Below are 15,208 nucleotides of genomic sequence, written 5' to 3'. Positions count from 1 at the left end.
ATGGCAGGATGGATCTAAGAATACAGATCCACTTAGGCAATGATAGCTATTATTCAACAATAAAAGGAAGTTTACAAAATAGGAGATTTATAATTCCATTCTAGGACAGGAAAGACGTTGATTAGACATGTCAGTATTAAGATCATAACGCAGGAGGTAAGGACTACAGGTTTAATTTTAAATGCTTGCATTTAGATATTCCACAGGAATATGCAATGGTTTCTTGAAAAGGCAGTGCTCAAAATCTGCAGTGTCATATGAAAGTATTTATACAGTTTCTCCATAGTCTTTAACAAGATATAAAGATGTAAATTCCCAAGGACTGCTTTCTACTCGAGGTCTAGCACCAAGTTCTAAGGCTACAAATCACAGCCCTCATGTTGCAAACTGAAAAGGTACAGCACAACTCTCAAAGCAAAATTTCAGGGCTGTGATTAGCTCAGTGATAGAACACTTGTTTAGTATACATGGGTTCAAATCACAGAACCACAAAAACAAAAAGGTCAAACATTCCTCACCTGGATCCGAGACCGGGCCAGATATACATTAGATTTCCATTCGGTCTTCATTCTCCGGTACTGTGATGACTTGGAATGGACAAACTGCTTACTGTAGGGTGCGTTCAGCTCTCCGGTGACTGTACTCTGAAATGACTTTGAGGTGCTGGTGCTATTCAAGGTGTGAGGCCTACAGATGATGATGTGCCAACAGGAAAATAAAAGGACAACTGAAGACACCTCTGAATAGTGGGAAAGCCAAGCCAATTAAAGGTCTTTGTAACAGAAACACACAGAAAGCTGCCTAGCAGAGACACAGTGCATCTTCTGAAGTTGTCAGGCACATACACAGCCAGAGACAGCAGGGTTTGTAAGCAGCAGACAAATCAAGCACAAAACCCACTAAGGTGCCTAGAAACCCTGGGCTGTACTATGTGAAGATGAAACAAGATACCTTAACACAAACCTCTTGACATGGGCGCTCATTTTAGGTTCAGAACGAGCACAACCTGTGGGGTTAACAGCAAGGGGTAGCTCCATGAGAGGATTTCGGCCATATCGGAAGGTGTAGTTTTCACATGCTTCAACCCCAGGTAACTAAAAAAAAAAAAAAGAAGGAAAATATACAAAAAGGTAACTCATCTGGCCAAGGATATAATCTTCAGCTTGCCAAAAGATGACCTAGGGTGAAAGCTATTTAGAAATATTTTCTTCCCTATTTATGACCTATTTAATATAATATGAGCCTGCACTCATAACTATTTGAATAAATGTACAAAAACCAATTCCAAAGCAAACTTGGTAAGCCCAGGTCATTTTTCTTTGAAAAGAAAATTAATTCTCAGAGCCAATACACTAAAGCCCTCCTGCATATGAACTGGGATGTGGATGTTTCAGTTTAGAAACAGGAAGCATTGGTCACAGCCTAGTGAATGTATCTGTCTAGATATTTAAAACTCATAAGCAGTTGGAGGTCACCTATGTGATTTAGTTTCTGGATCACTTCTTACTTCTGTCAAATGTGATCATGATGTAAGGCAACACTCTCACTGTTCTACCAGTATTGGTGGTAAATAAAGATTTACTAGAAAAGTAACTGATATGTCCAAAGGTCATCTTTACTCCACCCCCCTTTAAAGAATTTCTTCCTGTATGTATTTGTGGAGGGGGAGAGGGGAAGAGCGAGAGGGCAAAAGAGAGAAGGGGAGAAAGAGAGAGAATACGAGTGTGTGTGACTGTGTATATACATGAGGGCCATGGTGAGTCCTTGCTGGTCAGAGGACAAAGTGTGGGAATTGAATTGGTTCTTTCTTCTACCACCTAGGTCTTGGGGATTGGACTTAGGGTTGTCAGGCTTAGTGGCAGTGCCTTTACCTGATGAGCAATCTCACCAGCTTGGTCTTCTTTTCTACAATGCTCGTTCGTTCGTTCGTTCGTTCGTTCATTCATTCATTCATTCATTTTCCAGTTCAGAGAGTCCCACCTAGGACTGTAAGGCATTCGAGGCCAGCACTGTACCACTGAACTAGAACCTTAACTTTCTTTTACTTTTTTAACACTCTGAGATAGTATCTTACTAGATTGCCCAGACCGATCTTCAACTTATATGTCTACTTCAGCATCCTAAGTATATCTGAGATTACAGGCCTTTACCATCAGTACTGGCTGTAGAATATAGTTCTAGTGAAATATGTTTAAGTGTTACACAGAGTCATTGCCAAACATATCTACACTCAGAGAAGACAATAGTCAGTGCTTCTGCAACCTACAGCTCTCTGGTACTACCTGGACAAGTGCAGAAGAATGTCAAGGACTCAAGGGAAAAAAGATTCTGCAAAACACCAGAACTTTATCAGGTCAAGGGCATGCCCTCAACCATGTGGATAAACAGACATGATGTCACTAAGTGATCCTCTGAGAGAACTAAGCTCTCCAGTTAAATACCCACACTCATTTCTTCATGAGAATGGGTCAGTCCTAGGCAGTAGGAATGTCTAGGCATGCTAGATCAGGCCATGACCAGGACACTTACTGATTCTGCTATCCGTGCCACTGCAGAGACAGTCAAGCCAAACAAATCTTCTCCTCTCAGATATGCAGGGAAAAGCTGCAGCATTTCAGAGTTCTTCCTCACACATGCCACAGGCTCCAAAATTTTATCCCAAACATCTATATATGAACAAGAAAATAATTTTTATGATGAATTTCCTTTTAGCTAAACAAAGAGAAAAATTGGACACCACTCAAAACCAAGAGAGGACAAAGAAGAGTCATTCATAAAGACTTACTATCGCGGTAAATAAGGATCAGGATAAACAAATAGGCCGAATAGATGTTTATTCAGGGAGAAATAACTTACAACCTAGACAGATGAACACCAGGAAATTCAACCCAATCTTCTCCTGTCCGAGTCAAGCCAGAAAGAGAGCGCCTTTCCTGGCTCCCTCCAACCTCCTTCCACAGGTCACTTCCGCCCATGGCTCCACCCCCCAATGGGCGTGGTCAGTGCCACAGAAGGACTATCTCACTACAACTTACTAGTAGTTTTCAAGTAAAAGCTGTTGGGCAGGAATGTAACAAACATATTTGTTAAATGGCAGCAACTTATTTTAAAGACTCAATAAAATCTGGGGGAAAATTATGCCACCTAAAGAATGTCAAACAGTAAACATGAAAGAAGTTAGTGAATTCAATTGGATATATAACAAAGAAAACACTAGGTTAAAAGTGACTAATTCAATTAGCAAATAGGCATTCCTTCAGATGAGAATTAAAACACAAAACTGGTAGTTTCTTTGGAAATATCTTTAGACTGCCTTGTTTTTAAAACTATGAAAACAGTTTAAAGCAGTTCTGTAGTACTTTCTACATCAATAAAAATGAAAAGATACACATGCCTAGGAGTACAAAATGAAGCTTCTAATTCCCAGCTTTAAATCTGAAGCTAAGATATGACCATATCATAACAATGCTTTAGATTTGGTCCCTGTTTTCTAGTAATTAACTCTGAGATGGACACCAAGGTAAATGACAAACAGGCCTTATCAACTCTTCAGTTCAAACATGTATAAAAACAGCAGAGAAAAGAACAAGGAGGTGTGGTAACACAAAGGCTAAGATTTGCATTGACAAAAAAAAAGAAAAAAAATGAAATGATCATGGAAAAAAAAAACTTGAAATTGAAATATGTATTTGCTTGACAACAGCACACAAATAGATCTTACCTTTAGGTGATGAATCACTTAAGACCAGGTCCTCATGACCTTGCTCTACAATCCTGATGACGAACACTGGCCGCCCATCTTTCTCCTCAATGGAGCATAGGTAGCGGCAGCGCCGGTTGGCATACCGTGTGCTCCAATATAACCGGCTGGCTTCATAGCCCACTGGGAAGAGTGCTTTAGGAGAGTGGAATGCTTGCATCTGTTGTGGAAGCAGCTGACCAATGGTGTGGAAGATGAGGCTTCCAACACGAAAGGTATGGTCCCGTTCTCCTCGCTGCACAATGCTAGCAATCTGCCGCACCTCATCACGTTGAACGTAGACCCTCCTGAAGACTGCAAAGTAACTTAATTCTTGCTCGTGTATTCCCTTTGGTTTGTGCATGGGGCAAAGCATTGTTTTGTCCTTAAAAAACATGCATTGTGCTTTAATGGCGCAAGTAAAATGATAAATGTTGGTGCATCGAAATCTGTGACATCCACTGGTAGCACCTGTCTTATGACAGAACACACATTTCATCTGTAGCCCTCTCCTCAGTGCTAGCTCAACATTTATTAAGGCACCAGCCTGTGTCTCATAGACCTCTGTGGACCACAGAGCACAATTCAAGTGAACCCACAGGTCCAAGTCAAGGTTGAGCAGCCTTGCTGGTCCATCTGTTAGTCCATCACCTTCTTCGTGACAAAAGCAACACTTTCGATAGTCTTTGGGCACAGGGTCAGGTTTAAGAGAAGTGCCCAATTTCCTTAGAAACTCATCAATTTCATCCTCACAAGGTGGTTTAAAGGTCCCCTTGGGAATGACAATATGAATACTCCACTTCTTCCACTTCATTCCTCTCCACTTTTTATTTAGTGGTCTACAATCTTCAAGTCCACCATGAACAGTCCTTAGGCGAGGTTTTAACTTGACTGTCACCTTGAGCTCATCAGGCTTGGACTCTACTTTGGCTGCTTCAAAGGCTGGAGGAAAGTTTATGGGAGGTGACGGAGGAGGGGAAACTTTTTCCTGGAACTGAGGGAGACAGTGTACATCCAAAGTGGAGATGTTGTTACTGTACTGGTGAAATGCTTTGGAAGGCTCCTTCATAGGGGACTGTGGCAGTGGAGGAAGGGATTCCTGGCAACAAAAAGACACCATGAGAAAATCATGTCCTTAAAGCAATTCTATTACAGTGAGAAGTTTAATGGTATATGACTTAGGTTGGCATAGGTGAGTAAATTTTTAGGCACAGCAAATAGACCTGAGGATGGTTATTTAGAAGAAATAGAAGCAGAAGAAGGTAAAGGGCAAAGGGGTCCCTGTGCCTCTCCTATAAAGTCACAATCTGGAGAATGGTCTGCTTTTGAACTTTCTTGGAATACCCCCCTTTCTGACTGTAACAAAACAAAAATTATTTTAGGAGAACTCATTCAATTTGTACAACAGATTGATGTTTTTAAAGAAAAGAACATGGCAGCATCACCTGGAAAGGATTCATTTCTACTCATTAATTTTTTTTGTCTGTTGTGCTTGGGTTTAATCAGCTAATATGGAAGAACAGAAAGGAAAGGAGAATCCTGTCAGTGTAAATCACTTAGAGTCTCTGAGGCCTTCAGCTAAGACTAGCTGCTCAAGGAGTTGGACCGGGAGAAAAGTGCTAACACCTCTCCAGTATGGGATAGACCATCAGAATCAAAACAGTAAAGCCATATGTTCTCTTCTCCCCATATCCCTATCCTAAGAGGTGGCTCATATTAAATACAGAGCGGGTCACCTCAAGTATCAGCTTAAGAAACTACATGATAAAAACCATTCCTACTCTCTAGGAATAAATTTTATTTAAAAGCATAAATTTGTCAGCTTAGATTATATTGTACTATAGACTAATACATGTTAAAAAGTAGTATTTCTTGAATACTCTTTTGTGAGAGTCATATTAATTATATTGACACAGTAATGACTAGCAGGATTTTTTTTTCTTTCAAAATACATCATTAAAAATGTATTATTTGGCCAGGCAGTGGTGGCACATGCCATTAATCCCAGCATTCAGGAGGGAGAAGCAGGCGGATCTCTTGAGTTTGAGGCCAATCTGATCTACAAAGCTACAAAAGAGAAACCCTGTCTTAAAAAAGGAGGAAAATATATCATTTGAACTACATTGTTTTAGACATACAAAGCAGTTGGACATGCACAAAATTATTTCTCTTACAATGGAGGAATAGATAGAATTTTCGTTTTTAGAAACCTTTCCTACTGACCAATAAAATAAAAATATTAATATTTAGTAAAATGTTTAAAATTATTATAATGCAACATTCTTGTACCAGTGCTCTACTTAATTCTACATTCTTAAAACTTAGTTTAGCTAGGGGCTAGAGAGAGATAGCTCAACAGTTAAGAGCACTCACTTTCCCAGAGGACCAGAGTTTAGTTCCCAGGACCCACATGGTGGCTTATGACTAGTTGTTACTTCAGCTCCAAGGGGTCCAATGTCCTCTTGTGGCCTCCAGAGGCACCACACACATGGCATACACACACATTCACACTACACATTTATACATGTAAGAAAATATATTTTTTAAAAAAGAAAATGTTATCAATCTGTGTATGGTGCTACACACTTGTAATCCCCAAACTCTGAAGTCTGAAACAGAAGGATGATTTTGAGTTGGAGGCTACCTGGAGGTACACAACAAAACTCTTTTTTCAAACCAAAAACAAGATTGATGGACAGACAAACAAGGGTCCCAGCCAGGCAACAGGCCAAGGCAGGAGTGCAAGGCAGCTCAGTGAGACCCACATCAACAATAAAAATTAAAAGAGGAGCAGGAAATAACTTAGCAGTAAAGTAGTTGGCTAGCATGTATTGGGCCCTAAATTTAACCACCAATATCACTAATTTATAAATGAGAGTTAAGATGTAATTTATACTTTTCCACTTTTTGTCAAATAGGCTATTTATTAGGGAAAATACAGCTGAAAGCTATTTCAGATTTGTCTGTCAACTCAATCAATATTGATTGATTGATTAGGATTTCCCTATAGATCTTTCTGAGGGAGAGACATGAAACTCCTAAGACAGAAATCTCTCATTACATAGTTTCCTCACTTTACCTTGTTTTCTGGGTTTTTTGCTTGTGCAGTTGATGAATAAAGGACAAAGCAGTTATTGCTACAAAAGACAATATCCTTTTCCATCCTTTTGGTGTTCTCTCTGGAACTCTGAAAAGCAAAGGGAAATTTGTGGGACCTCAATATAAGCTAATGAAACCAGTACTTCTAATTCTCAGATGTTATTCAAAAGTGAGTGTCCTCTATCTTCCAATTGTGATGGCACTGTCCCAACATTCACCCTCTGAAAATTTTCCACATAAAAAATAATGCAGAGCTGGGCATAGTATTACACAACTTTAATTCCAGCACTTGGGAGTCAAAGTGAGGTAGATCTCTATGATTTCAAGGCCAGCCTTGTCTAGGACAGCCAACACTATAAAGACAATGTCCAATTAAAAGAAGAAGAAGAAGAAGAAGCAGAAATTACACTGTCCATATCTCAGTGTTTTAAAAATGTGCTTCTCATAATGAACATTTTAACAATATATTGTAGCTATTTGGTTTTAAGCTGAGCACACTGAATATGTGCTTGCATATTGTGTTCTGTGAAGCACTTTGTCCAGGTGCAGGATTCATTGCAAAAAACATGGAGGTACGGTGGGTGATTAGAATAATAGTATAGTACCTTGTTCACAAAGGTCAGATCTTTGAATGACTTCCGTACACCACTTCCAAGAATAACCACTTTGCAGTGACAACACCACTGTGGTCGGAGTGATGCACTCTCTGCTATACCATGATTGGAATCTTTATATCCAGAAAGACCTACAGGCAATGGACTTTTGTTAGCAATTAAAACCGACTAAAGATACAGGTAGCACACAGTATAAAATTAAACTGTAATAATTAATTACAACATGGATTATTGATTTACTTTATATTATGCTTTAATAAAATCTTCTAAGTTATGGTGACAAGGCATCTGATATTTGACACTAAGATAGAAAAAGGAAAACACCCACACCCACATAACCAGAAAAGGAAGTTAGCATGAAATAATCAAACAAAGGTAAAGAACTGAGACCCTCCCTCAAATGTGTACAGTGCATCAACAGAGACCAGACCCACTTCTTGACAGATAAGATGATACTGCAAGTTCTATGGGAGATAAAGAACAATAGGTACAAATGACTTATGTGAGAGAGAAATAAGAGCCAAGGTGTATTTTGAATATATTTTGAATAAGGGATCAAGAAGAGCAGGTCTACAAACAGAGTGCATCTCCTAGGGAGAGAGGTGGAGATCAAGGCAGAAAAATGGAAGATTGTAGAGCGTTCAAAACAAACATAGATAACATTAAAAAAAAAAAAGTTCAAAGATGAGAAGTGAAAAGCAAGTAGATTCTAGGAAAAGTTTAGGGAAAACAAAATATTACAAGGAATCTGGGGGATGAGGAGGTGGTGAGGAATGATGCTGGCACTTAAGATGCCAGTGAGCCAGAAGAACAGCAAATTCATGGCAAACCATGAATTCTCAGATTTGGGGACCTAGGCATCCCTGAGGGAAAAAGGATGCAGAGGGTATACAAAGGCAAACTGAGGAAGTGACAGCAACATCAGCCAAGCAGAACAGACAAATAAAATGCTAGCTATGGCCTCATCTGTAGTCAGGGCTATGGTCAATCTTGATGACAGTATGATGCCATAGGCAAGAGCACAGAAATTCACATCACACCACAGAAAACAACAGCCAGAGAAGGTTAACTTACCAAAGATTACACAATACACTGTCCATTATTTAAGAATAAAATCAAAATTTCAAAAAGAGTAGGCTTAACTTTTTAACCAAGAATGGATTTGAGGTTAACAAAAAGCTCACTAGCTCACCATTGCTTGTTGGAGGAAATGGTACATTAGGCTGCTTCAGCCGGTAAGAGCTTGCTAATCTGGGAGGATTTGCAGATCCTGGTGGAGGCCCACGAAGAAGCAAATGCTGTCGATATTCCAAACCTGGGTTTACTCTGTGGCTACTGACCAAACCCATGGATGGAACATCTGGAGCATTACTAACCTCATAGCTGTTAGGAATTCGCACATGAAGAAGGTCGGAAAATGCAGCCATAACACTGCTAATGTTCTAAAACAAAATTTAAACACTGTGTTACTCAACTAGAAGAAAAGTGAGCCACTGAGCAGAATTAATACTTAGGATAATGCTATCTTAATGATATATGTATATATATTACAAAAGACCCCAATTACTTAAATAAAACTTAAATTATTTCCATGAACTAATATACAAACAAAGCCTTCATATCTTAAGGGTTCCAACTGGCATAGGGATCTGTACATAGTAAACTATTCTAGCTACCTTGGTATCTTACAGGCCCAAAAGACACAATCACAGGAAATGAGAAGGCCCTCATGATACTTATGAGAAAACTCACTTCTATCTACTTCTGGCAAATAATCCAACATGCTTCATAACAATTCTGTAGACAACCAAAACATCATTCACTGTACTGTAAGTCTGATCTCCAACAACATGTCTTCATAAAACATGGGAGTTTTAAAATCAAATCCTTGACAGATCATTAGTGCTGTTAGCATGAGCTGCCTGTTTCTGTTGCTTTTGTATACTCTATTATTGACTAAGAAAGGCTTTTTTCTAGAGTTCTCTAAAGCATACATCCTTTTACAAGAGCACAAGAAATCTCGGCTCCTATTCTTTTTGCCTTGGCTTAGGCTCAGATAAATGTCATACTTAATAGTACTCACAATGTCTGAAGTGACTCTCTGCCCTATCCTTATCATTTGTTTTATTTTACTTCTCTGAATTGTTTCAATGTGAGCCACTGACAGAACTTTAACAATGGGACACACTCTGCAGCATAAGAAGTGATGTCATCTTTTACCTCAGCAGCTGTAGGATGCAGAGTGATTGCTACAGATATAAGACCTGATCTGGGACCATTTGGGGATGAACCAAAAGGTGAAGTAAAAAATAAAGTGCCGGGCTCAGTTTTGATGTCATTTCTTCTTGAATCTGAACCTAAAAGGGGTAGGGGAGAAAAGAGTATTTATAGCTTTCAAAGTCAAAATATTTATAATAGTAACTTGGTAGACTAAATTAATAAGACTAATCTCTTACTTTTCCCAGAAATGCTGGGAAGAATTGGAATGATGGGGGATGGAACTGGTTCTGGAGGCTCTTCTTTCACCAACGACAGATCTGGGTATCTGTTCACCTCCACACCAACCACACTCTCAGGAGAAGATGAGGGAACAAAACTGTCAGGAGTATCCCGGTCACCATAGTGATCCTGTATCCTGAAAGAGGAGCACACACAGCACAATGTGCAAATTCATTGGGGTTGCTCACCAGTTCCATAGGAAGGATACTTTCAGCAATAGCAGTAACATAACAGCAACTGGATCAGTCATTACTCTGCTAAGAAAACAAACTATACTAGTTTATGTTCAAGTAACACCTCATGTGACTAGAGATGCATCTATATTGCTGCTGTTCAGAGTGGCAAGATGAGAGAAAACAGTCACTGTGGTGCTGTAGGTGCTTAATTTTCTTAAATATGGATGGGAGGCAGACTCCCTTGTCTTAGTCAAGGTTCTGGTTTACCAGAGAGATAGTGAGGCCTCAAGCTAAGAGTATAGAACTTTGCCATGGATCTTCTATCTTTCATTTCTCCTACTCATACTTAAAAAGACATGAAAAAGGCTTCTGGGCAGTCATATAAAAGACAGGCAAAATTCCAGGCTCCTTGAAGAGTCTGAGAGAGAAAGAGCAAACTGGAAAGCTTTATTAAAAAGCTATAAAACCATATATAATTTCAAGACTCTAAAGCCTTCAGAACTTGGACTGCAAAAAGGCTGTATTTTTCTCCAAACTGCCATCTAGATTTTTTGAACCTGAGACATCTAATAAAGACAAAAATGAGAAAGTTAAAAAAAAAAAAATCCAGAGATTAAACAGACACCAAATACATACTCTGTAGTATGATTCTTTTCACAAGGCTGGAAAGAAAGAGCTTCACTCTAGTGATAAGTTGGGAATTCTAAGTTGTAAGGTAAATGAGAAAGGAGACCTGGATTCCAAATCCCAACATTTGACACTTCCATGTGGCTACAGAAAACATCAATCCTGTTGATGTTGTACACAGTGGTAAGTATTCTCAATAAAGTATGATACAAAATTAAATGGACATCTCAGAGCACAGAGATTCATCATATTTTCATTAAGAGAAAAAATCTATAAAGAAGTTCATATAGATTCTTTAACTAGTTGGGTAGTAAAAAAAGAGAAGCTGATTCTCTGAGTAAGATTATTGGAGGTAAAAGAACTAATACAAATTGGTGATGTGCTTTTTGTAACATAGAGACATTCTTTTCCATGATACTGATGCTGGATCTCTCATTTTAGATGCCTACAAGTATCAATATATCCAACAAATCCAACAAACTGCTTAGAAAAGGAAACTCTAAAATACTTCACATGGAGGTTTTCCCATAACCTCCATGTCTATTTGATTATCATGGCATATAATACTTTAAGTTATAAAGACCTTAAAAATGCACAAACTAATTGTACTTCAACAGTAATGATGCCTAGGACAGTTTATATTCAAGAGTACTTTAGACTTAAAAAGGTTATTCCTAAACACTTTATGCTAAGTACATAATTTTAAAAGAGGCAACTAATATTTAAAAGTAGCTTCTAAGGCTAAGAAATGGCTCATTGGTTAAAAGTACTGGCTGCTCTTCCAGAAGACCTAGTTTTGATGTCCTTTCAAAAGGACACAGTGTGCACAGCATGGCTAATAACCTGGAACTCCAATTCCAGGAATTCAATGACCTATTCTAGCCTCTGTGGACAACAGGTATGCATGTGGTATTCAGACATAGATGCAGGCAAAACACACACACACACACACACCACAAACAGTTTCTACCTTAATTCTTCATGATTATTATGAGGTGGTGTTGGAAGTGAGGCAGGAACATCCACTGTCTTAGGCCCTGGAGCAATAGCTCGAGACAACAAGTCATCCTGAGATCTGAAAGGCAGCTGAAATGGCTTTGGTCCTAAAGATCTGGCAACTGCAAAATCAAACACATAGAACCAATAAATAGGGCAAAGGTGATACATAGATGGTACTGTACAAATTCTGTGAACATTAATACATAGCTTTCAAAGGAAGATTCTTCAGAGGTGTAAGATTTAGGTGCTGTTATCATACCTTCATGGCTCACTAATACGCCAGCTTTTCCAGCAAGTTCTTCAGTTGTTGCAAACCCATTTGCCATCTTCTGGCAAGCCATAGGAGGTGGTGTAGGAGGAAGAGAGGCAGGGGGTGTTGGAGGATTACTTAAATTATTCTGCTGCAGGAGATCAAAAAATTTTAAATTATATGCTACTGAGCAAATATGCATTGACTTTGCTAAAACCTAATTCTGTGAATTTTTAGTACAAGGAAACAAGACTATAAGAAACATAATACAGAGGCATTTCCATTTCCAAATGTACAAGAATAGACACATGCACGCACACATGCACGCACACACACAGACAGCCACAAGAATATCAGAATTTGATGTTGTTATCCTTTTGCCTACTTGGCCCAGCTTGAACATTCAGCTTTGAAATGAAGAACCCAAGTTTTGTTACACTTAATTTTATTTTGTGTAACGTTTAAGTTTCATGATTACAGCAACCAATAAAAAGCAGCTTTAAAGTTGAATAAGTTGCAAAAAGTTGTTAAATATTCCTTTACTCAACTTTCATTAAAATAGGTTCTATTTCTATAAAAATGCAGAATTTGTCATTTTTAATCTATAATTGCATTTTATATCTTAGACATGAGATCCTGGACTGTCCAAGATCTCTAAAAGAAGTAAAGAGAAAATATATAGTAAAGGTACCAAATATACTAAGAAATACAGTTGATTTTCAGTTATCCCTTTCAGCCTTTCATGTCACCAGTTTGTCATTTAAGTCTTGGTCTCTCCAAGGAATGCTGGTGTCACCCTGTAATAACTACACATAATAGTGCAGTGCAAGGGGAGATTACAAGAAGTAAGAACGAAGAGCAGCCTGCACTGAGGAATTCTAACTGAAGAACAAGCCATAAGGACAACAAAGGGAGCATGTTTATCTTAATAACAGAAGAAAAACCACCAGGAAAACAGACACTGTCACATATTTTTAGAAAGTAATTGTTTTGTTTGAGTCAGATGTGAAGTAATCTTATGATGCAATCATAAAAATATATTAAAAGTAATATTGACTTGATTGGCTTTATGCTATTTTGGCAACCTGAGAATTAGTGCATAATTTCAATTAGCAACCTACATTATTTGATAAAATATATTAAAATTTTTAAAATTCATTTTCCAAAGTAGAATCTAACCATACTTTTTATTCCCACTATGTACCGTCAATTTGATTCATTTTAAGAGTTAACAAAGGTTACAAGGAAAAACATGTTTCCTTCACAATGGAAAGATATAATGGGTATTTTCCACCATTTGTATTCTTATCTCTATGAAATTTCAAGCATACATATTAGAAACACTTAACCAGATACACTTTCATCTTCTAGCTGAACCTAACTTCAATGAATCTTGGGAGACTCCATGTAAAATAGATGCAAAACTAAGCCACATTCCCCAGTGGTGGGAAGCTCTCCAACGTGAAGCAAGGCGGCACCCTAGCAAAGAAACATACCTTGTAGATCAACTGAGAATAGTAGTCTGAGACCCCTTCAAGGGCGGCACTGCCAAAAGTTCCTAGAAGTCGAGTCCCACTATTAAATTGGCCACTGCCATAAGGAAGAAAGTGCGCAAAGTTCACTCCAATGATCGGTTCCATTAGAGGGAGCAGAGAGAGCTGCTATTAAAAAACACATTTAAAAGTAATGTACATGATTAACAAACATGGAAGTGTTTTGGGGCTTCCTAAGACCTGAAGTCAAATAAGGATCGTGAAAAATAAGACTTAAAAATCTCAAGATTCAAAACACTGGAAACTACAGAGTCTCTGGGATATATGTCAAATAAGTTTTATTCCCATCTGTTAAAGAGATGACAACATGTGCCTTTCGAGAAAAACATGCTCCTTATCTTTGTTTAGTAAGAACCAGGCCATGAACTGAGGCCAGGCACTGCCAATGGGAACAGGAATTTTGTAATAACCACAAAGGTGTAACAAGCAGAGTTTAAATGAGAGTCCATGGCTGCATTTCTCTGGGTCCAGAGTGACAAGAAATGGGGGGTTACAATGTTCCCTGGTGTTGCGGCTGCTCTTGACCATCACCTACCAATCCATCTACTGGAATGTAAATCTCAAGTGCCAATAACATAAAGTGCAGGTTTGCTAGCAAACAAAGTTCATTAGCTTCCTTGTCCAGATGTCCTTTATCCCTATTTTATATCTATTTTTATTAGGAACTAATTGTAATAAGGTGAAAGCTTCCATTTCATAGGGCTGAAAGCACTTGCTCTCTCCCCCTCTTGGAAGTGGCAAGGGCTGTTCTGACAGCTCACCTGTTTCAAGTGGGTGAAGGAGTCAGAGCTGGAATACACAGCCTGCTTTTCCTCTTCATCCTTCTTCCTTTTCTTTGAGCGAGGTGCTGCTTTCTCCCCCGTCCTCTGAGTCCGTTTGCTTCGCTGTTTCTTGGTTTCACTTCCTCCATCTGTTTTTGGCAACTGGCTGTTGCCACCTCCAAAACCACCTTGCATTTGAGCCCCCAAAGTTTGCTAATGTAATTGGAAAGGTTAAGAAGTAAGTAACTACCCACATGTTTGATTCTTAGTTCATGCTAGACCAGCTCCATCTTGTGATTCCTATTTCTAATATGGCATCTCATGTTAAGATGGAATTTACACAGTGAGGTTGTTTTCTGAAGTAACTGTTCCCCTTTCTTTTTGCATTCAGGTATATTAAAATATGAAAAATAGCCAGCCTCAACATTGTAGAAAAGTTTAGAACTCCTAGATAGAAGAATGAAGTATGACCTCTCTATCTATGCTGGAGCCAAGGAGGCACCCAGCCATATGCTTGGGCAGCTTCTGTACAATGGCCTTGGCGATTTATTTTTGATTCCCCATAGGAACTAAGAACTGCTGTAATCTGAGATCTAGGGCTAATTTACAGGTTCCAGGAACATTTTAAAGCCCATGTATCTGAGTTGAGAGAGCAGCTGCTAGAAAGCAGTAAGATGTCATGTGGCTCCTCAAACTAGTGTCAAATCCTACATTTGAATGAAAACATAATGGCTATATACTTAGCCAAAAGAAGAGAACACAGATGATAACAAATTAATCTTTCCTTTAAAAAAAGATTTATTTATTTTGTTTATGGATGTGAATGGGTGTTTTAGCTGTTTATATGCATTATATATACACCAAATTCATGCCTGGTGCCTGCTGAGATCA

The 15,208-nt window shown here is 38.6% G+C and overlaps 1 protein-coding gene across 10 annotated transcripts in view; it reads right to left on the bottom strand.

Moving 5' to 3' along the window:
* Positions 1 to 15,208, bottom strand: part of Kmt2c (lysine methyltransferase 2C) — a 216,371-nt gene that overhangs the window by 7,521 nt on the left and 193,642 nt on the right. For 6 of the 10 annotated variants that reach the window (XM_051203205.1, XM_051203213.1, XM_051203206.1 and 3 more), the window contains 13 exons: positions 14,318 to 14,530; positions 13,500 to 13,664; positions 12,013 to 12,154; positions 11,725 to 11,872; positions 9,909 to 10,087; positions 9,673 to 9,809; positions 8,645 to 8,894; positions 7,444 to 7,583; positions 6,819 to 6,926; positions 3,722 to 4,838; positions 2,530 to 2,666; positions 952 to 1,094; positions 519 to 687 (listed from right to left, as the gene is read on the bottom strand). In XM_051203205.1, the coding sequence (XP_051059162.1) occupies positions 519 to 687; positions 952 to 1,094; positions 2,530 to 2,666; positions 3,722 to 4,838; positions 6,819 to 6,926; positions 7,444 to 7,583; positions 8,645 to 8,894; positions 9,673 to 9,809; positions 9,909 to 10,087; positions 11,725 to 11,872; positions 12,013 to 12,154; positions 13,500 to 13,664; positions 14,318 to 14,530 (3,048 nt within the window). The remainder of the gene's footprint in view (positions 1 to 518; positions 688 to 951; positions 1,095 to 2,529; positions 2,667 to 3,721; positions 4,839 to 6,818; positions 6,927 to 7,443; positions 7,584 to 8,644; positions 8,895 to 9,672; positions 9,810 to 9,908; positions 10,088 to 11,724; positions 11,873 to 12,012; positions 12,155 to 13,499; positions 13,665 to 14,317; positions 14,531 to 15,208) is intronic. The other 4 variants (XM_051203208.1, XM_051203207.1, XM_051203209.1 and 1 more) reach the window with 4 other exon arrangements.

The sequence above is a fragment of the Phodopus roborovskii genome, unplaced genomic scaffold (genome assembly GCF_943737965.1).
Source record: "Phodopus roborovskii unplaced genomic scaffold, PHOROB, whole genome shotgun sequence".
NCBI classification, from domain to species: domain Eukaryota; kingdom Metazoa; phylum Chordata; class Mammalia; order Rodentia; family Cricetidae; genus Phodopus; species Phodopus roborovskii.
This window is presented reverse-complemented; position numbering and strand designations above follow the sequence as displayed.